At 50.0% G+C, this 22,802-nt stretch overlaps 2 protein-coding genes across 5 annotated transcripts in view; one reads left to right on the top strand and one right to left on the bottom strand.

Annotated features, from left to right (window-relative positions):
* LOC122390162 (coiled-coil domain-containing protein 174-like) overlaps positions 1–22,802 on the top strand; it is a 65,152-nt gene that overhangs the window by 22,629 nt on the left and 19,721 nt on the right. The window lies entirely within an intron of this gene.
* LOC122390165 lies at positions 9,109–19,522 on the bottom strand. Its single transcript, XM_043382850.1, has 3 exons — positions 19,324–19,522; positions 13,434–13,619; positions 9,109–10,339 (listed from the first exon to the last, which is right to left on the bottom strand). The coding sequence occupies exons 1-3, from the start codon at positions 19,370–19,372 to the stop codon at positions 10,155–10,157; spliced, it is 420 nt and encodes a 139-aa protein (XP_043238785.1). The 5' UTR covers positions 19,373–19,522; the 3' UTR covers positions 9,109–10,154.

Consider the following 22,802-nt stretch of genomic DNA (forward strand, 5'->3'; position numbering starts at 1 on the left):
CGAATCGGCCCCCCCCCGCCAGTTTCTTGTCCCGGCGGAGCCCGCCAGGAATAGGGTTAAATGCGTGGAATAATTTCAACCATATTTAGGAAATAGCTGTTTCAAGACCTGCCGAAACTTTTTCTTTAAATACGTTTTGTTGTCATTTAAATATTTGTGGCACTTGTCATTGACTCGTAATGTTAACTGTTTTTCATCCTGGATAGAGGCTTTCATACGTCATATGACATTAGGCTCCGCTCACGAATGCGGTATTGACCCGTGCCCATCAGCGACCTCTGTACACACGACACCCCTGCCATCTGTAAAGGACTATGAATTTCGCCCACGCTTCACGTGCTATGTATCAATGCAAATTGCAGCAGACGGTCAAGTAAATGTTACGCTCTTGTTGACTCTCGTATATAGGACCAAGAGAAGAAACATCACTCCTCAACCTACTACTCACACATGCTTCGAACAAACGTTAAAGATTCCTAACAAATACGATTTTCGATGTAGATATATGTTTGAAATACGAGCGAGCCTTATGATGTGAAGCGAAGGCAATTAACTAATTATTGCGTTGTTCGATGGTTGCATAGCGATGTACAAATCAGCAACTACTTGATGACATCCGACATCCCATTATCACATGCAACGCCATAGGCTTTAAAGGTAGTGTGCCAGCTTTCCTGGACCGTATGGAGTTAATGGCCCAGCTAAGGAGAACCGGATTTTTAGAACTTATCCATGCCTTCAAAACTCATGGAAACGTCTTAAATTCTTCAAATTTTGAGTACCCCAGTGCGAAATTCGCCCCGACGGGTTGTCGGTCGTACCCCAACCACATTTCACACCACTATGAACAATAAATGCACACACTGAAATCGCTATTACCGATATGCTCATCCAATCAAGTTTCGATAAACCCGTTCATCATCATCTCCTGCGGTTTCGAACACGCCTGTTAGGTGGTGCGGTAGACCGCGCCCAAAGCCAGGGCCCCGGTAACGTGAGGTAGCCGAGTCGGGGCAGCGTGCGCTGACCCAAGCCGGGGCCGCGCGTCCTCCCGGTGTCATGTGATAGCCCGGGGCTGCCCGCGGGGATGCGGTAGACCGCGCCCAAAGCTGCGGCCCCGGCTTGGGTCAGCGCACGCTGCCCCGACTCGGCTACCTCACGTTACCGGGGCCCTGGCTTTGGGCGCGGCTTCTGCTCATACTTTGTGGTGCGGTGGTGGTGCGTCGGGCCGCGCGCTCTGACTTCGGCCAAGAAAAATGCGTCAGCTGATCATTGTCATTTCTGCCACTTGCGTGTGGTGAAATGGGGTCATAACTTAAAGATAGTGTGCCAGCTTTCCTGGACCGTATGGAGTTAATGGCCCAGATAAGGAGAACCGGATTTTTAGAACTTATCCATACCTTCAAAACTCATGGAAACGTCTTAAATTCTTCAGATTTTGAGTACCCCAGTGCGAAATTCGCCCCGACGGGTTGTCGGTCGTACCCCAACCACATTTCACACCACTATGAACAATAAATGCACACACTGAAATCGCTATTACCGATATGCTCATCCAATCAAGTTTCGATAAACCCGTTCATCATCATCTCCTGCGGTTTCGAAGACGCCTGTTAGGTGGTGCGGTAGACCGCGCCCAAAGCCAGGGCCCCGGTAACGTGAGGTAACCGAGTCGGGGCAGCGTGCGCGCTGACCCAAGCCGGGGCCGCGCGTCCTCCCGGTGTCATGTGATAGCCCGGGGCTGCCCGCGGGGATGCGGTAGACCGCGCCCAAAGCTGCGGCCCTGGCTTGGGTCAGCGCACGCTGCCCCGACTCGGCTACCTCACGTTACCGGGGCCCTGGCTTTGGGCGCGGCTTCTGCTCATACTTTGTGGTGTGGTGGTGGTGCGTCGGGCCGCGCGCTCTGACTTCGGCCAAGAAAAATTCGTCAGCTGATCATTGTCATTTCTGCCACTTGCGTGTGGTGAAATGGGGTCATAACTTAAGAGACGGCTTTTTCATATCAATTATTTTACATAAAATCATATTTCAAACCATAAATAATGTTCAACAGCCAAATAAAAGAAACAATACCAATACAGGCTTACAGTTTACGGCTAAACATTGTGCTGTCTACGATTAGACAACTGATAACTCATTCCCGTACGTCGTAACTCTATAATGACCTTTGCTTATTGTCACATGTGCGCCGCATTCGCGATTGTTGCCGACGCCTGTTTGCAGGCCAGCCCACTACAGTTGTCATACATATCGAAAAACCGATAAACTTTTAGGCGAAAAAGGCACTATTCCAAGCCCATTTTTGATTTTTTTGCGATATTAGGTAAAAACAGAAGCTTCTTATCCTAGGAAAAATAAAATGGGAAATCTTTCAAAGGTGGCACACTACCTTTAAGAGACGGCTTTTTCATATCAATTATTTTACATAAAATCATATTTCAAACCATAAATAATGTTCGACAGCCAAATCTCTATAATGACCTTTGCTTATTGTCACATGTGCGCCGCATTCGCGATTGTTGCCGACGCCTGTTTGCAGGTCAGCCCACTACAGTTGTTATACATATCGAAAAACCGATAAACTTTTAGGCGAAAAAGGCACTATTCCAGGCCCATTTTTGATTTTTTTGCGATATTAGGTAAAAACAGAAGCTTCTTATCCTAGGAAAAATAAAATGGGAAATCTTTCAAAGGTGGCACACTACCTTTAAATACAGGTGAATATTTCCTAACCTTATGTCAGGTATACGAGTATGCCATCTGCCCGTCATTTGCAGCTTATGAAAAATAAAACAAATATCAGCGAACCTATCAGCATTGTACAAACAATGCGCATTGAGCGTTTATGGCTCCTCAGTCATCATGTCGCTCTTTGGGCACTGTCAGACAAGACGTTACGCACAACTCCGCCGGCTTTCGGCACCGCTCGACCGTCTCCGCTCCCCGCCACAGCGCGAGTGACCGCGCGCCGGCCCGAAACCGCCGCAGGCCAAGACCACAGAGGTGGGGTTTAGCTTTGACGTCATAACGTATCACAGACTGACTGGTGATAGCCTCTACACACCGGGTGAAAATCTTGCTCGAAATTTAACATTACGAGTCAATGAGAAGTGCCTGAAATATTGAAATGGCGACAAAATATCTAAATTGTAAAAGTTTCGGCAGGTCTTGAAACGGCCATGTCCTGAGCTTGGTTGAAATTCTTCCACGCATTTAAAAATAATCGCGAAAAATTAGGGTCTCAAGGGGTCTGGCGTTAACAGTAGGGTGATGAATTATTGATTTTGGTGGGGTTGCTCGCCAACGCGATACGGGGTTTGGTGATCATGAATAAGGATGGGTTAAGGTGGAATTTATGGAAAAGGACTTGTAGCTTATTGCTTGCCCTGGTCTTGGCTCATCGGTGGAATTGTATTTATCTGCGGGCTAGCTCTAGTTATTTACTAAATTTCTCTCAACGGTAGCCGAACTTTTACCAAGAAGGAGGGTACATTTATCTGTTTTTTAAACGCTCATGTAACTTTAGTAACATCAGCCTCGACCTGAACCTAATGATCAGTCATTTAACAGCCGCAAGTTTGAATTCCGTCGATTGTTTCTGGTAAGGTTATCTCTCAATTGGGCTTCGCTTTCCTAGGCCTTCAACACACTGATCAAATCAAACGACATTATCTTGACGTTATGGTAATTACCGCATGTGCGGAAGTCTTTCTTTCCTTAAATGATGTCTTTCGAATATATAATTATTGTCACCCTCATCCTTGGTCCCTGGCTCTGCAAGCGATTTGACGCCTTTAACAACTCCTCGCAGTACCTGCTTTGATCTGAACTGACAGATTAATTTATTTACATTTTGTATTCATGGCTATCCCGTACATTTATGTTGCATCATGACTCGTGACCTAACCTCATTGAATCACCCTGACATTTTAGCTTTATGTTCGTACGAGGCGCGTTCAAAAAGTTCCCGGCCCGACCATGAAGGAGTTGGAATTTCGGCCTGCAGCGCGGTGTGTTCAATGATGTGTTATTGGAATGTCCACTTACGTAGCCATTAAAGGGACAGTATCATCGAAAAAAAAATCAATGTATGGAGCTGATTTTTTTTTTTTACTAGCAGTTCTTATTTATTTTCCTGAATCAGAAAAAACATAGTTTGAGGACCGAACTCGGTGAAAAATATTGCAACCACATTTCATTTTCATGATTCATTTTCATGAGCGAACCACCACTATACAAGCATGGCCGCCATTTTGGAAGCATGCAAAATTACTACAGAACTGGCGCAGATAATACATTATTGACGCTACGCTTACGCGGTCGTTCTTCTGATTGAGTTGTCCTTAGGGAGAGGTAGCCTTAGGTATTGCCTATAAAAATATCACGTGACAACTGGAGGGAGTGACAATTGGACGTGACAATTGACAATGGGAGAAAATATCACGTGACAATCACGTGATAAACGTCATACGTTGGAGGGAGATTGTGATTCAAGCTGGAGGAATTCCTTTGTTGAGCCGCTAGAATCCGAAGGAAACAGCGGAAATTGCCTACGACTATTTAATGAATTTAACGGTGATGAATAAGTGCGAAAAACGTTTTGGCTTTTTAAAACTTGATGAAATGACCAGGGTAAAAGTTTTATTACTGGCGGTCAATTCAAAACGGCGCAAACATTTAAACAGTGAAGATAGTGAAGCACGATTCAAAGTGTAGTACACCTTTCGTACTTTGAGCGGCGATAGCGGGATAACGGTGTGGAGCTTCGAGGATCGGTCTTCAGTTTCCGGACCAGAAAGGTGGGGCCTATGCAATGTCAAATTTCATCAAAATGGTGATACTGTCCCTTTAACCAATCTGCCCTGTGATTGGTTCATGCCACTGGCGGATCCAGACTTGCGTTTTGGGGGGGGGCCAACTCGTGCAAGGAGCCAAACCTAGGGTACCCCCAAATCCTGTTTTCTCATCGGATTTAGGCCACTTATTTTTCGTCACAGCCCTGAAACGATAATTTTTTTAAACTAAAAAAAAATAGAGAGAGAAATGGTAGCCCACTCAACCTGTGCCTTAATATTACTTTGAAAACACTTCAAATTGCTTTTGTCGACCACCGCTCCGGGTCGGTGCTTGGCGCAGCCTTCGCGGGCTGGGAGGTGTCGGTTGAACCTCTCTGCCGTTCGGCCCCTGATCAAGCTAGAGCTCGCGGAAAAAACGAGTGTGTTGCCTGTCAGTGACGAGAGGAAGCCGATGATACCCGATTTTAAGGTCCTTGGTCATTGGTTGACCTTCCAGGGCGGTGTTTCACGGTCGCGCTGCCAGCCGCTGCCAGCGCATTCCGCGAGCTAAGGTCAACCTTCGGTAGTGTTGTAGGTATAGGCTAGTTGATGTCTCCATGGAAACCAAAAGTGCCAACAGCGCTGGCAGCGTGCCGTGAAACACCGCCCAGGTCAGGTCACAGACCCAAAAGACGGGAAAATCAGGGCCTGTCAGAACCTCCTAAAGTAAGGCTGTAATAGATTTTTTTGTGCTGATCACGAATTTCATGTTAGTTTGGATCATAGATGATGTCTTCATGCCTTTAGGCCATGTCGGGGCAGGCCAGGTCAGGTCAACCAGGTCAACCAGTACTTATGGGCGTCCGTGTAGCAGGTGTCCGACTACCACTGGCAGCTACGTAACATGATACGAAGGCATCAAAACTACTTCGTAAATGTTTAAATGGTTGCTAAATGCTAAATTCAAAATCAGCTAAACGAAACTATCCTAGAAACATGTTAAACTCGGAAAAGTGCACCGAGGTCATCAAAGGTCAATGACCTGACTTGACCCTAAGGTGACATTGACACCTACCACAATGGTTGGGACCAACATCATTTCACATGTTTGAGCGTTTTAAACCACGAAAAGACTGTAAACGAGCGGATAATGTGAGCCGACATACGCGGAATCGCGATTCCGGCCAAACATGGCCTCAAACATGGCCAAACATATGGTGCGTTCGGAGAGGCACATTCCACGTGGAATCCGTGGAATACTCCATGCGCGCGGAACATTCCCGGAGATTGGCCGTTCAGAGAGATACGCCTCCTAACGCGGCACGGGGAATATTCCAGGGGACGGTGAATATTCCATGCTCTCCGAACGCACGGATAGTCTCGAGAAATAGGCCACAGGTCAAAGGTCACTTGGGTCAGGGTCATGAAATTTTCAGACTTTGTCAACATGAGGGTGCTAAAGTTTCGTCGCGATCGGATTCATGATAACTTTCACGATAACTTCACGCGTCGATCGAGAGGTAAAGTATGCAATAAGAACTTCTTGGGTGAAGACGAGACCAACACTCAAGCTCACATATTTTTAATGATACGGTAGTTTCTACCTACTACGCTACTTTCTCACATTCATATTTCTTAAGTGTTTTTGGGGGCAAAATACATGTTGCGCCCTTTCAGGCTTGGGGGCATGACCCCGTGGCCCCCCTGGATCCGCTAGGCCGAAACTAACTAGGCCGTTTTCAAACGGTCTGATATTTCAGGTCATGGTTTGCAAACGGCCGGTGTTTTCAGGCTGTTTCATATGCCCTGACTGGGCCAGGCCGTTTGCAAACGGACAATTTTCATACGGCCTGTAACATATATTCATATTTCACCATCTGTCGCAGCATCAAATGCTGATGTGGTGCACTCAAAAGCCGGAATTGGTCCTTGGATGCCGTAAGGACCCTTTTAAGAAATAAGTGACCCGACTGACCCCTTAGAGATTGGCCTGAGCTCTGACCGAAATAAGTCTTTTACCGTTTCACGGGAAGGGACAAAAAGGTCCCTGATATGCTTCTTGTACAATTACCTAACAAAACAAGCTTTTCAACGCCAACTCAGTGAGTGTTCCTAAAAAAAATTATTGCGCATATTCCGTGAATGAAAAATTGCCGGGTCATGTCAGGTCAGGCTGCCAGAGCAAGTTTGTTAACTTGACAGTTCAATCGATATGTATGCAATAAGACCTTCTCGGGTGACGACAAGACATGACGACACTTTAAGAAAAAAGCTAGTAAACCCGGTGGTTTCTCCATAGGCGCGGGAACCGGGGCAGTGGGGACAGCTTGCCCACCCCCCAACTATGGGGCCGTGGGGGCGGTGCCCCCACAACTTTCAGACGGAATACCCCATTTTTTGCAAATGTTTTCTTTTTTTGTTGAAAAAAGCCAAGGGATGAAAAATAAGTGGCCTAAAACCACCGGTGAGAAAACTATATTTGGGGAGACCCTAGGTTGATCTCTATTATGGTGTGCCCCCCCCCCCCCCCCAGTCTGAAAGTAGTTCCCGCACCCCTGAGTTTCTCTACGCTATTGAATCACGCCGGTGATTCTAACTTTTAGGTATCTACTACGCAACCTTCTCACATTAATTTTTCTTCAAGCGTTTTGGGAGGGGGGCCAAAAGATATGTTGGCCCCCCTTTCAGGCTTTTGGGGGGCCATGGCCCCGGTGGCCCCCTCTCTGAATCCACCAGTGGGGGGCGGTGCCACCACAACTTTCAGACGGAATACCGCCCTTTTTGCAAATGTTTTCTTTTTTTGTTGAAAAAGCCAAGAGATGAAAAATAAGTGGCCTAAAACCGGTGAGAAACTAGATTTGGGGGGACCCTAGGTTGATCTCTATTATGGTGTGCCCCCCCCCCCCCCCCAGTCTGAAAGTAGTTCCCGCACCCCTGACTTTCTCTACGCTATTGAATCACGCTGCTGATTCTAGTAGGTATCTACTACGCAACCATCTCACATTAATTTTTCTTCAAGCGTTTTGGGGGGGGCCAAAAGATATGTTGGCCCCCCCTTTCAGGCTTTTGGGGGGGGCCATGGCCCCGGTGGCCCCCCCCCCCCTGGATCCGCCAGTGGTTCATGCTGCTAATTAATCGTAACATAGTTTGCCATTCCCGGTCAGAATGAGCGACGCCCAGAAGAGAACAGTGATTTGGTTCACGTATTGCAGAAAAATGCACCAAACGTTATTCACGAAAAGCTAGTGCCAACACATGTTGAGGTTTGTCTTTCTTACACTAGCGTCAAAAAGTGGGCATCTCTGTTCAATTTTGGTCCACAGGTCATTAATGGTCAACCCCGCAGTGGCCAGTCATCAACAGCATTGACTCAAGAAAATGTGAAAAATAAGCACTTCTTTGTGAAAATGGCACATGTTCTGGTCTGGAACAACGCTGCAGAAGCGGCGGTGTCTATCAGGTTCCTCAAAGCCATTCTTGGACAGCGCATTGATATGTTTAAGATCTCTGCAAGATGCATCCCCCGTTTGCTGACTCCGGAGGAAAGGCAATTTCGAAAGGAGGCGTAACGCGAAAATTTTTGCCCTATATGGAAGATCCAAAAGAGTTCATTGAACTACTTGTTACCGTGGAGGGATAGTGGGTGTCACACGTTGACCCTAAGGGCGTGACCGAGTTGCACAAGTGAAAGCACACTGAGTAAAGGCCACCAAATGTGTGCGACGTGTTTAAGTCAGACGGCAAGGTGACAGTGGTTGCATTTTGGGATGCTGGCGGGGCTCTGCTCGTCAACTTTCTAAAACAGGGGTGCACAATTAATGATGCATATTACACCTCCCTTCGGTAACAGTAGCGAGCAGCAGGTATCAAGGAGAGACTAGAGAAGCTGACTAAAAGTGTGCGCCTGATCCAGGACCACGCAACAGCACACATGAGCAGGGTGACGATCAGCGAAGCAGTGAGCTGTGGCTTCGAGTTGTTGTCTCAGCCACTTTTTTCTTCGTACCTTGCACCCTCAGGTTGCCACCTCTTCCCCAACATAAGGAAATTGCTTAGCAGTGGCAACTTCGCTGACAGCAAGGAGACAAAAGCAGCCGTCTTGGACGTGCCAGATGCGTCCAAAACCCACTTGGCTATGGAGACCCAGGGGCCTCTCGCGAAGCGCTGTGCGAAATGTTTTTGTCTTAGCGCTGGTTATTTGACTAAATGAACATTTTTGGTCTAATAAGTCGACGTCGTATCTCTGCTCCTTCATGGTCGGGCCGAGAACTTTTTGAACGCCCCTCGTAATGGTCAAAGTCTACACTACTTTGTTCGATATCACAAAGGCAACTTAATACCATTGATGTATTTATTTGATGTTGTTCCTTTGTACCACAGACCGCAGGCCAAAATGGACGCAGTGCCCTAGTGGCATCGCTGGTGATGAATTTTCCGTGATTTCTGCATTGACATACACTTGCGTATACACACTCATGCACGCGATATATACGCTCACAGGGAGTACATGATCGACAACGATACGCGGGCGAGGACTTATTACGACACTTCCTCGTGGGTACAGTAACGCCCGAACTCTACCGACAGCGCCTCTATTCTTACGAAGCTCTAAGCCTACACTCCCGGTCCACAGTGTCGCCCGCTGCTCGCCACGGCATTTACACGTTCCCTAGCTTAGCCTCTGAGCGGTGCGCAGCTTATTTACAATCCGGTCGCGATTTAAATCGCCATTCTATTTCTTGATTTGGGGTACACTCTCTCGCCAAACGTTGACAGGAAGCTCTGAAGACTGCGTTCGTTGGGCTACATTCAACGATCGACAGCTACCCCTCTCGGCTCTATTTCACTGTCCTGAGACGCTCACTTCACGACGAGGCCACGTGTTTGGCGATGATATGTAGGACGACTTGTGAGCGGTTGACGGCACCGGCGGCAGGTGTCTGACGGCCCTGCGTCGTGCGGCGCGTCGAGTCGGGCCCGACGCCGCGCTCCTGGCCGTCATGAGCTGACACGAGAGGCTGGCTGAGTGCCACCGTGTGATGCGCCTGGCACTAAGCCCGGGGTGTCATCAGTTCGCACACTTCGGTCGGCCTCCGCTTGTCGGGGCTAGCCGCCGGCCTGAGGTGCGCTGGTAGCCGGGAACGCTATCTCGCCATCCATTGAGAAGTCCCATGCAAACACGGCGATTCAAAACGTATAACACTGATTACAGAGTTACTCTTACATACCCGCGGCAACGCTCCGTCGTCGCTCATGCCACTCGCTCGGACGTGTTACATGCGCGCACAGGCACAGACATTTAACAAAAAATATCCCGCCGCGCTGGGCTTGCGGCTGCTCCCGGTCGGGCTCAGTTCGGGCGGCGGCCACTGGGCGGCGCTAGTGTAGCCGCAGCAGGGCGGCCACCAGGGGCAGAAAGAGCGAGATCAGGGCCGGCGTCGAGGTGACGGCCGAGTTACAGTAGTCACCGCGGCATTTGCACAGCACCTGACCCTTCTTGGGCATCTTGGAGCAGCCGGTGGAAGAGCCGGGGAAACAGGTTCGGAGCTCGTTTCCGAACTCATCTGCGAACAAACGCGAGGGAAGCGTTAGGCACGGCGTGGAATCGCGAGCCAACTCGCGGGGTCACGGTCACGGGGTGAGACGGGTGGAAGTGGACGGCGGAATGCAGATTGTGGAAAACAAGCCACTGAATCACACCTGTGGCATGCGTACAAATCGCCTACTCACACTGCAGAAAGAACGGTCGATACTGCCAACGTGCCAGCGCGTATTAACGATCAGTCTGTGTGAAAAGTGACGACTATGTATGTGCCTAAATACGCGGTCTGCTGAACATTCAGACACCACTGTTGGCTGTCACTGCATGGGAAAACTGCCACGGAAATGTTACGAAATGGACATTGGCGCACCCTACACAGTTTTAGCTGGCCGTTGTGGACTGGTGCTGCCATTGTCTACTATTTGTCGGCTCCCTGCTTTCTTACGATTTTTCCTAAATTACTCCTTCAATTTTCTTTACACTTTCCCCTACATTTCTCTGCATGCCTTCCCGTATTTTCGCTTTTTCTTGTTTTATTTCTGTCTTTCTGTATTTCTTTTTTTCTTTTTCTTCTTTTTTTATGTTTCCGTACCACCCTCGAGAAAAGCACGGCACCCTTTCAGCCTCACTGCTTCTATCTGCTAGCTACCGTATCTTGCCAGTCACAGCGGTACCTACTTTGTACTATCCGTAGTCTGCACAGCAGGCGGGGTGCCCCACTCGGCACTCTCCCCCTACCTCCTCTCCCATGCCCTCTTCCACCTCCTCACTTAGCCAAGGTGCATCGAGTCGATTGAGGTGGTGCTATCTGCGCAGCTGGGAATCGCTGCAATGCCGTACCAAAGCGGAGCATTTGAAGTCGTGTCTTATCCTGCAGTCTTATCCTCTACCATGTGCTAAATTTGGCAACGGCTTGCGGAAATTTGCGCGGTGTGTGTAGGTAACTGGCATGTAGCCTGTCCTTACAGATTGTGTCTAGCTCGGAAGTCTGTACGGAACATGAATGAAACAGACGGCCGTAGCTGTATGGCAAAGCCTTATGGTGCGCGACTGACGTGAAATGGCCTGCCAAGCTGATCTAACCACTGGCCTGGAAAGTGGGCGCGTCTACCGTATAGCCCGACGAATGGCATTGAATCATGCCGTGACTGCGGCAGGTGGTCGCGGAACCAGCTTCGGTGACTCACTCGCCGTGGTGCTACATTGCTGCCGAGCGCCCGAGCCGCCGAGAAGGCAGGTGAAAACCGGCTGACAACGGGATAATGAGATTTCCTCCGAGAGCGGCACCGAGATCAAACAGCCATGCCTGTTTTCAAAGGCGCCCCGAAATTTTCGTTGTTTGCTGTTCGCTCGCACAAAGCTGCTTGCTTGGAAAATGCAGAGCCGCCCATAAGGCTAACGTTAAGTGTGTTTGCGCTGTGACGAACGGAAGCAGCTTTTGAGAGAAGGAACCCTGAAGAGCTCTTTTGCTTACGAGACGTCGTTTGTTGTGCGGCCGCTAAAGGCTAAAAAGCTACTACCTATCTAGTCGGAAATCCGTTTCGCTTTCGCTGATGGTTGTGACAGGTTGGCGAGATTTATGAGTCTTCATTTTTCATAAAACAAGGCTAATAATAGTGGCGGCAAACAGCTTGGTTGCCGCGCGAGCAATATCACCGAGTCACCATCCATCTCTGGCGGGTCGAGGACGCAGGGTGCGCGGCACGCCTCAGCTGCGGCGGGCGCACATTTCACCTCCAGCGCATACCTACCTATCCGTCCGTTGGCTACACGCCAAACGCTCCAGGGCGCGCTGCGCGTTCGACTCAGTGCCATAGCGGCGTGATGGCGTCACTCTGCGGTCGCTGACGTCACGACAGGCGCACGATGACGTCATATCCCGCCGTCCAGCGCGGTGTGAGGTTCCGTGCGCGTGACGCCGCCCCCTCACCGCTGACAGTTCGGCATACCGGTGACTACTGACTGCCGGCTGCCAAGTGACAGGCGGGCTGCCGTCTTACTGCCACCGACCGTCAATTGGCTGTCATACCAAGATGTCGGATGGGAAACAGTGCTAGGGCCCTTTCACATGGCCCAGAGCCAGGCCTCGAGCCATTGCACTATCTCCAGCTTGGATTTCTCCACTGCTGTCCGAGAAGGTTGTTTGCCAGCGTGGAAATAGCATCGACCCTGCCGCTGAACATGCCCCGGCTTTTATGCTCTATCGATTGGAAGGAGACTGCTGGCCATCCTTACGGGTCCAGGACCTGCTTAGTTTTTAGGCGAGCTCGCACCATAGACTGCGTTTGTGTACGATTCGACTTCGTACGTTTATTTTCATGTTACAGGCTAGGCTTCTGCATGTTTCAGAGTTGGTTTATTTACAATTTCCTTTAGAATAAATCTATATACTGTTAAGCGTCATTTCGTTCAAGGAAAAAAGTTCCGCATATGCGTATGGATTTACGTAGGAAGTAACTATTAGAAGCTCTATAAGGGATAGATGGGACGTGTTGATTGTCGAGTGTAAACGGCGCCCCGCTCGAACCGTAATCAAACTGAGTCGGCCACGGTCGATACCGGTGGTTTATGTTCCACAGCCATCCGCAGTCTGTCCACAGGCTGGGTGGCACACGCCCAAACTCTCCATGGTCGTTCAGAGTCGGGGGTGACACGCGTCCCGGTGTTCCCTAGACGACAAAGCGTCGGTCGTCAGAGATACTCTTGACCACAGCTGGGCTTGGTGGAGTTGGACACTCTGCCCGCCCGGGCCACTGCATCGGCTGGCAGAGCTTGACTCCTGGCCACGGTCGATCTTGGCAGAGTTGGTCGCTCAGCCGTCATACACCGTCAGCCCGAGATCCGAGCCGGGGCCGGACGTGTTATTTCGCGGTCGGAATCGAGCTACACCCCTGCATGACAGGCCTGTCAGTCGGGGATGTCATCAGTCAGATATCAGCCTGTCAGCTCTGCACACTCCAGCTGTTGTCGGGTGACACCTCGAGCGTAAGCAGTCGCGAAGTGATTGCCATGTCACGCCCTGTAACGTGTCCATAAATAACGCTGCTTATGTGTCACGCGGAGACGGGACAGCAGCGCGCGTGACGGTCGCCCCAGTTGATGGTGATTGCACTTACCCCGGATTTTGACGCAGCTGTTGAGGCCGCTCCTGCAGTGCATCTCATAATCGAGCCCGGGGTCCTTGGGGTTCAGCTGCGAGCAGCGGGGGAACCTCCGGATCAGGTCCTCCAGGTCCGCCGGGAAGGTGACGCCGCCGATCTTGTTGTTAGGCCGACACGCGATGCAGCGCAGGCCGCTGGTTCCTGTGGTAGAGACTAGAGATGTCAATCGGATACCAACATTTTGGTATACCGATACCAACATTTTGGTATACCGATACCAAACCGATACCAACTTGGTATTTGGTATTTCAATCCTCCTTTATTTGGTATTTTGTTGGTATTATGAACCCTCACTAATATATAAGAGGCTGATAAATTGGTATAAATTTGGTATTAGCCTCATGTTCCTAGGTTGGTTCGGTTTCGGTATTTCCTCACGGTTTTGGTTGGTATTTGGTTAGGTATCGGTATTCCGATTTTCTGTAATTGACATCACTAGTAGAGACGCTCGGTTAGATACAGACCGTGGGCAGTGAGGACGGGAGACCCTCCCGCTCTACAGAGTTCGGCGGTGAGGAGGGAGTAGCGGAGCTGGATCAGCAGTTAGCACGGCTGTGCTGAGGTCAGTGGTTCTGGTACAGGGATCCCCTTCGTGTAGAGCAGGTCGATGGCCTGCCGCCCCAGCCAGTGTTAACGGCGATAGACTCAACTGGCACCTGACCACTGCCAACGAGCGGGGTGTACAGCAGAGATACATCGATGGTGTCCGCCGTGGCCCGTGTACCGGCGGCGTTTACAAATACCCTCGATTGGCTACACTACCGATGGCCCCGGATAAGCGGGGTGAGGCAAATGGTCGGTTTGGGGCGACACGGCAGTCGTGACGCTCGCCGCAGGTCGCGGGAAACGGTCGGTGGCCTCTTGACCTATGACCTGATGACCTGTGGTCCTAGAACCTGGACAGTGGACATCATGGTCGGTGACCCAGGACCTGTTGCCCCTTGACCTGTTGACCCTTAAACGGTGGCCTGTGGCCCCATGACCTGTCTTTCGGTGGTCTGTCACCCCGTGACCAAAGACCAAGGCGCCCGTCGCTCCCGACGGCCGTTTGTCAGCACCGACCACAGCGGTGGCGTCACCTATGTCCACCGACGGTGGACACTAGGGGTACAGTCCGGCAGCGGTCAGCTGGTGGATCGAACTGGGGTGAAATATATGCACAGTGGGCTAGAATAGAGTTGAGAAAAGAGAAGGAAGGAAGGAAGGCATGAAATGCGTCGAAAAACCGGGGAGTAAGTTTGGCGGTCTGAGGCCTGAAATGCAGACTCGAACTGGGATCTGACTCGTCCTCCTTTGCAAAGACCTCCAGGCACGTGGGCAGTTTTTTACGCAATCGCAGTGTTTATTTTGGGTGAAAACAGGCTTCGACAAAGATGGAAATAACAGCATTGTTTAACTTCATTAGCGTGGTTTTGTTTTGCACAAGATGTCCGTAACTGAAAATGTATGCATCCCTGAAACGCACTCGTATAGCTCAAATTACTAACATCGACATAGTATACCTAGGATTTTCTAGCAACGCATTACATAAACCTCGTTAAGAGCTATATGCACTCCAAACAATTACCTCATCTGTTTAGCTTGACTGCACCATGAGCCAGGGAAGGCTGGCACCAGAGCGGTGCTTGCTCCATTTGACCTCATTGGGCAGCATGGATGTTTTCCGCTTCCCCCCATCCCGTTGATGGGCTGACCAGTCGGCCGGCTGGTAACACCGTGTTTCCACTCAGCTGTCGGTGGCGACCTCTGTCTCCCCCGTAGACCCCTGTGACTGCCCTGTAGACCCCTCCGTCCGCCCTCTAGACCCCTGTGTTTGCCTTGTAGACCCCTCCGTCCGCCCCCAAGACCTGTTCGTCCCCACCCCACTCTCCTCTGCCTGCCCCACAGACTTTTCTGTCAACCACGGAGACCTGTCTTATCTGTCTTCAGGCCGCCCCACACTGGAACTCGCATGCGGGTTGCGAGTTTTTGGGTTTTCGGGTTTCTTCAAAATCAATACAAGCTAGGCTGAGTGACCCACACTACCATCTAACAAGCGAGTCTGCATGTTTTTAGCTTGCGAGCGACCTTGCATTGCATTCCAAAAGTTGGTTTTGAGTCAACTTTTGATTTTCCTCGCTGCGAGGTCTGCGAGTTCTGCGAGGTTTGCGGGTTTTTCGTTGGAGTCGAATTTTGGTTCGATGCGCTGGTATTGTGACTAGGGGAGAGTGGGGCAAAGCGGCCACCCTAACGCTTCTCACGATGCCAACGCTTGATTTTTAAACTTGGAAAGATTCTTTCTATACCAATGTGATCCCTATTAAGTTGCCTTTTATTTCGACTGCGTTTTATTTCCAAAGGCGTTCACATATGGAAGATATTGACAAAACTTTAAGCCTATGCATATTGGCCACTTTGCCCCATACCCTGGGGCAAAGCGGCCACCGCCGTCTTCTCAAGTCCCGATATGAGAAACAACATAGTTGCCTCATGTACGACTAGGGTTTTGATGGTGACAAGGTTTAAGCGAGGATTGTTGTTTACTTTATCATCTTCCACCTGTAGGTATTCAAAGAAAGGATTTTCATGAAAAAAAACATTTAATTGCATTATTTGGTAACTCATGCAACTGAAAAGTGGCCAAGATGAATGCACGACGACACATTTGAATATAAATAATGTTTTTTATCCAGATGGAAACAACTTATGGCCAATTGGGGGGTGGCCACTTTGCCCCGGCCACTTTGCCCCGCGCATACCGTCCGAGACAAAAATATTCCAGCTTAGCTTTTAGTGGGGTAAAAACATTAAAATTGGTAGAATGCATGTACGATAACCATGCAATGCATGGACAAGAACGCTTATAAAAAAATCCAAACGGTTATGGAATAACATAACATTTGAAAATTGTAAACATAGTTGGTAACCTGGCAAGAAATGTTTTTCCGTGTTTCACAGAACAATGGTGATGGGCCTGAAACCCCGGTCTGGCTCATTCGAACGACTGTGAAGAGAAGTATAATTGGAAACCATAAATTGGAACTGACGCCAGCTACGAAGGGCTAAAACGATGGGTGGCCGCTTTGCCCCGGGTGGCCGCTTTGCCCCACTCTCCCCTATATGTAAGTTTCTGAAGGTGTACCGGCTTCACTGCATTCATGAAGTTACCATAAGGAAACGGTCCAATCACTCTATGAATTAGTATTATGCCCGCAAACTCAAAACCCGCAAACCCGCAACCCGCATGCGAGTTCCAGTGTGGGGCGGCCTTTCGTCTTCTGTACAGACCCATACCCGCCCTTGAGGCCCTACTTTCTTCGACCGCCTCTGAGACACCTTGGTGCGCGCTGGAGACTATAAGTCCATCACGGATACCCCTCGGCCTCCAGGGCAGGTCCCCAGTCCCCACAGGAAGGACAATGATGTTTGATTCAGAGAAGCCACCTCGCAGCCGATCAAGGTCGCCTGTTCCGGGCTGGGCCGAGCGGCACGTGACCTCCATCGTGGCGTGTTTGCCCGTTCAGCATGGCCCCGTGCCAGGTGTGGGACTGGACGGGTGGGCTTGCCCGTCACTGTGAGGATGCCGCTGGCCTGTAAGAAAGATATTTATGTATGGCACACACTGGGAATATGTGCGAGTACGGAGTATTACTGGGGTCCTGTATTGTCCCGAGGCGTATCACTCGTTGGGGTGGGGGTGGGGGTTCGGCATATCCGGGGGGGGGGCCGCCCGCTGGTGTGGTGACGGTAACTGGACGGTATTGGGTCGGTCACCGGGCACGGCGTGGCGGGAGTCCCCCAGCCATTAACTCTGCGGAAAGGTGAGACTTTGATAAATGGAGACCCAGATATTACCTGTATTACTACTTCTTTTCTGTCCGCTTTATTAGGCGGTGAGCATTTTTAACCAAATATAACCTACATGACGTTTGTTATCGTATTCTTCGCTGGAAAGCTGTGTTTTATCTGAGCTAAACGCTAATAAACATCAAGCGCGTTTCACGTATGACCTGGGGCCTGACGACTTGGTCAGGCAGCGTTTGACATAGGCAAAATGCATCCGAATCATCCTGGCACATGGCACCGATGGTAAGCTTCACAGGATAGGTCCACCATAAATCATAGCTATTTTCCATGTATTAGTGTTGATCTCGCTTCGTTTCATGTTAGTCGGTGCATGAGTTATGCCATTATGAATTAGGTATGTAGAGTTCGTGCGGGATGTGAAGCAATCTTCATGAAAATCTTCACGCCTATTACGACCCTTTATTGTTGTCATTTGTCTTTAGTGATACTGAATCTTCACTGTCTTGATGCTCCCGACTGGCCTGTTTTCCGATCATCTATGTATGCTCTGTTGACTGCGTTTAACGAACGATCATGGCTGTGGCAGTTGTGGCAGTTGCCGTCTTTTCTGCCGCGAATACTATTTACCTCGTGGCCTCGGCTCTTCTCAAGTCGGATTTTGTCTGCGGCGGATACTTTCCAGTCGGGTCAACCACCTACCGTTCATCTACTAGCCTGTTCTAACTTCTACCGTATCCTCTGCCGTAGGCAGATACCAGTCGAGTTGTCCATCTGCCCACTGCCCAGGATGGACACCACTCGGGCCCTTCTGCCCGGCATCCATAACTAAACTAAACAGACCCTAATTGTGCCGTCCCGGGCCCCCTATAATGAATGGGCTGTAGTCAGACCCTCCCCCGTCTAACGGCAAACGTCGGTCCTGCCGTCCCCTCCCTGTCACCCCGCTGCTTGTTGTGCGTCAACAGGGCGGAGAGTCATCGACCGATGGGGCGAAGGGAGAGCGATGGTCCGGGCGGCTGTCGGGGGAAAAGCTCTCGCACACCCACTGATATCTGCTGTTCTCCGCTCTACCGTACCGTGTCCGAAGTACCGCGATGTCGGATTTCTAGTCTGTCCGAACGTCGGTCATGTAAGGCTTCCGTCGATTGCTTGGCTTAAATGCTTAAGTTGCTGCAACGACAGAAACTGGCCTGTCCGGCCGGGATTTAGGCACTGTAATCCATACCCCGTCCATGGAAGGCAAGGAGTGGACAGAATCTGTTCCGCCTCATTCAGTCGGCGATGACTCGATGCATGCACTGTAGCGGTGGATCTGATTCATGCCACGCCCCTCCCCCTGGCTCGACCCACATTGCGGCCGATTCACGCAGCGCCCCTGCCCCACCCACCATCGAGCTGGGCCCGTCCCGTCCCACAGACACCATTAGTCGGTCGGGACGCACGGGCCAGCGACAGTGACGTCTCCTCTTGGATGGCGGCCAAGGCCGTACGGCGGGGAGCGCCGCGGCTGTGCGCTGCCCCTCCCCAGCGCCGCTCACCGCCGTCAGCGGCGGGTGTCTGTCTGCGAGCGCCGCACCGGCGGGCTGCGGCCAGGGCCGCCGCGCGCCGAACGACGCGCAAACCCAGGTACCGGCGCCGCGCGCCCGCAGGAAGGCCGGCCGCCCGCTGTACCGAACGGAAGGTCACCGTGAGCGGCACCGACTACGGGAGCGTGCTGTCTGTGCGGGGTTCGAGGACGAAAGGAGATTGTCCAATTGTGCGGGACGGTTGTCAAGAATAGACGGTGGCGGCCTTCCAACGCGTGCAGCTCGGGGAACTGGCGGTTTCCGTTGAACTCCAAGGTCGTTGTTGGAGGGCGGTGTAATTCGGAATGGATGGAATAGGGTTAGATAAATGCTTTAGGCCATGAACAGCAATCTTCGTGCGGCTACGTGACTGGGATGCACTGGGTGTTATCTGACCGGCCTCGGCATACCTCAGCGGTGGAGATTCGTTATCACTTTCCACTGTACCGACCACCGGCTGGGGAGCTGTTCGCGTGTAGGCGTCGGCGCCTTACCTGTAACTGCGAGCAGCAGCAGCGCCGCCACAGCTAGAATGTGCTTCATCCTGGCTGTGACCTGCAGAACACGGCACGCTAGTCTGTCTCACACACCGCGCGGTCTGGTCCACCCCGCTCACCGCCGCACGCCGACCGTCACTGCCCGCTGCCCGCCGGCCAGCCGCGGAGGCTGCCGTCCAGGCGACGACGGCCGGTTCTGCCGCCAATAACGGAACGTCCGGCAATAACGGAACGCTCCGCGACCCGCCGTACCGACACGGGGTTTGATGGGGCTGGAATTTTTATATTGTATTATTGGGAAGCTAAGTGGACACATGTTTTTAATGGGTAGTCCATTTGGGGTGTGCACTAAGCAAAGTATTGACAAAATATTTGGATGAACTGTTCCGCAAAATTGCACGATATTGAAATGGTCATGTAGTCGAAAAATTAAAATTGTTATTTTTCGGTGGTGTATTCAGGGTTACTTTTACAGGAAAAGTCGAGAGGGGGAATAAAGTTCGGGGTAAGGGCGGATCCAGGGGCATCTGAAAGGGGGGCCCAATGCCATTAGGTTTTTGTTAGGATGGCGCCTGCAGAACCTTACCTACCCCCAAATCCTACTCTCTCCCCGGATTCTGGCCACTTTATATTGTTAGGTTGCCAAAAAAAAAATAGCTAAAAAATATACGTAGGTACCTACCTTGGCGGTAAGGGGCGAGGGAGGTCCGAACTTGACTGCGCCCTTGCAAATGTCAATCAGTAGTATCAACCTATTACCCTGGCCAAACATCAAGTAGCGCCTTTCTAAATAGAGAGAGGTTAACACGTGACTACTTTTGCTAGGCCAAGACCGATTGAAGGACCCTGGTTCGAAGGAAGACCCTTGGTTCGGAGAGGTCATGACCCCCGTCCCCCGCCGGTTTCTACGCCGACGCCTGAAGCGATATGTCAGTGATTGCGAAGAGACGGAAGAGACAAGACAAGAGACGGTCCCACCGACCATTCGATCGGTATCGGGTCAAATCTGGAGTTCCCGCTGCACTGAACGTAAAATGGTTGGATGGAACCTCAAATTGAAAATTATCTAAGCTCCAGCAAGGTTGATTGATGACTAGAGTCTGATCAACGATGATTATAGAATCTGAGTAGCGAATTGATTGAAAATGGGCTCAAAAATAAATTTGAAAGGGGGAAATTCCCCCTTCCCTCCCTAGCCGTTCACGCACAATTTGAGAGGGGGAGCAGAATTTTCGAAGGGGGCAAATTCCCCTTTCCCCCTTCAAAAGTTACCCTGGATGTACCCGTGCACCGACAGCAGGCGGATATCCGCCCCCCCCCCCCTGAGGGTTTTCGTAAATAGCGGGAAAAATCGCGGCGCTAGCGCCGGAAATTGGGCATGCCTATTCTCCCATCAATTTTACACATTGTGTGTGAGTTTAAGCCTTCTACCTTTTAAGGTCAAGTCACCAGCTCACTTCGAATGACCCGACCTCAAATCACTTTTTTGCAACTTTGTCCCCGTGTCAGTCAGAGCTACAGTACCTACGTGTCGGAGTCCTTTGAAAGTTGCAGGATGTAATTTGGTCATTAGTAGCTACAGTTGGTGTATTTCGGAATTTTGATATCGATGACCTAAGGTCAGGTCAATTTCTTAACCTCCCGATTATAAGTCAATGGGGGGGGGGAGGGAATCAACTGCCTGATTTTTTTCACTAAAACGCGTCGGAATGGCCTAATATTCCAAAGTTATTCGAGATAAACTCTAAATATCTAGCGCCGCTATTTTGCCTGTTTGACCCCTGTGACGTCATCTTTGACCTGGCCTGAAAATGACCTCAGTAAAAATTGTAGACCTTGTCCGTGCGTACCCCATGCCGTTTACGGCTTGTCGCTGTCTTGCTTCGTTCTCGAGATCTCAGGGGGCGGTTATCCCCCCTCCCCGTCGGAACTAAGTTGGCGCGGACCCCCGTCGGTGCGCGGGTTAATGCTTATCAGGTCTAACTGAGGAAGTGAAAACCCGAAAACCCGATCAGATTCGATAGATTTGCTGCAAGCTCCTCTTCGTGAGGTAGTTAAATATTGATCCGCTTTCATTTTGTCATTATAATGGCCAGTTGGTATCGCACCTAAATATTTCATGTAAAAAAAAACAGTTGCTACCATTTGCCACTGATCTTTTTCACCGTGGACAGGGCGAAGCTTGTTTAGAGTTTGTCTTGGGTGACTGTTGCAATGTTATGCCTGCCTATGAAAATCATCTTGGGTGCGTGTCTTACCTATAATTACCTAGGTAAATATGTAAATAAAATATGTAAATATATGGTAAATATGTAATGAGATGATGTTCGAAAATACTATAGTTCGTTTTTTTCAAAAGGAGGCTGGCTCCAAGTATGTTTTTCGAACAAGCACGTGTTTTAGCGAGCAAAACGGGCAAAATCTGAACCTGAGAAACTCGAACGTCGCCTTATTTTAACCCGCGCCCTGCTGGGGGTGGGGGTGGGGGTGTTTGAACACCCCCCTTGTGGTTTTTCGCGAATATCTCAAACGTTTTTGGTACACCTTATTGCACATCAATTCTACACATGTTGTGAAAATTTCAGACCAAGGTCATTCAAGGTCAGGTCACCAGGTCACTTGAAGTGACCTCACCTCATAAAAAGTTTCAATGTCTGTCATAGCTACACCGAGTGACCGATCGCTTTGAAACTTTCAGCGATTGCTAAGAGCAATAGCATGTACAAAATGTATATCTCAGAATTTTGATATCGATTACCTAAGGTCAGGTCAATTTTGCGACCTCCCCATTATAAGTCAATGGGAGAAAATTGAAATGCGCCTCTTTTGGACAAAAGACATTATAAACACTCCCAAACACCGAATTACAAGTGGTTTAGACACACTGAACATGAAAATGGTGTCCGTGACCCTTGTTTATGCCCTGAGGTCATCTCAGGTCACGAAGGGTGTCTAACAGTTTTTCGCAAATAACTTTTGATAGAGGCATGCTAGAGCGATAAAAACGCCTTAGATGTGTTCAGCTCGACGATACGGATCGACTGATATGCAACATGACCCTTTCCGGTCAGGTCATGACCTTGACCTGAGGTCAAATTTTCAAGTTGACCTTTCAAGGTCAACTTATAGTTCATTTGATGCGTCTTGACGAGAGGAACACAGTGCCGGTAAAAGTAAGCTCGTACAAGGCTTGGGTCAAAAGTTATTGCAGAAAAAAACTGTTTCCGAAAAAATCGGCTATTTTTTGCAATTTTTGCCCCCTGCACAGGGCCTCGGCTAACATGTTAACTGGTGGGCCAAATGGCCCACCAGTGACCCGAAATGGCCCACCAGCCTCAAAGATTTGGCCCACCAGTAATTTTCCGAAAAATTTAAGTTTTCACATTTTTCACATTTCAAATTGAATAGCAGATCTTATCGTACATTTTCAGGCTGTAAAGTACCCATCGGTGAAACATATTCTTGTGAAAAAAACT

This window comes from Amphibalanus amphitrite, unplaced genomic scaffold (assembly GCF_019059575.1).
Source record: "Amphibalanus amphitrite isolate SeventyFive unplaced genomic scaffold, NRLGWU_Aamphi_draft 000384F_arrow, whole genome shotgun sequence".
NCBI lineage: Eukaryota > Metazoa > Arthropoda > Thecostraca > Balanomorpha > Balanidae > Amphibalanus > Amphibalanus amphitrite.

What these genes read in the sequence shown, in the direction of transcription:
- LOC122390165 (XM_043382850.1), bottom strand. Translation starts at nt 19,372, where the DNA reads ATGAAGCACATTCTAGCTGTGGCGGCGCTGCTGCTGCTCGCAGTTACA. An exon ending in GCTGCTGCTCGCAGTTACAG is followed by an intron (nt 13,620 to 19,323) that starts GTAAGGCGCCGA and finishes TCTCTACCACAG; the next exon opens with GAACCAGCGGCCTGCGCTGC. An exon ending in CAGCTGCGTCAAAATCCGGG is followed by an intron (nt 10,340 to 13,433) that starts GTAAGTGCAATC and finishes GTTTGTTCGCAG; the next exon opens with ATGAGTTCGGAAACGAGCTC.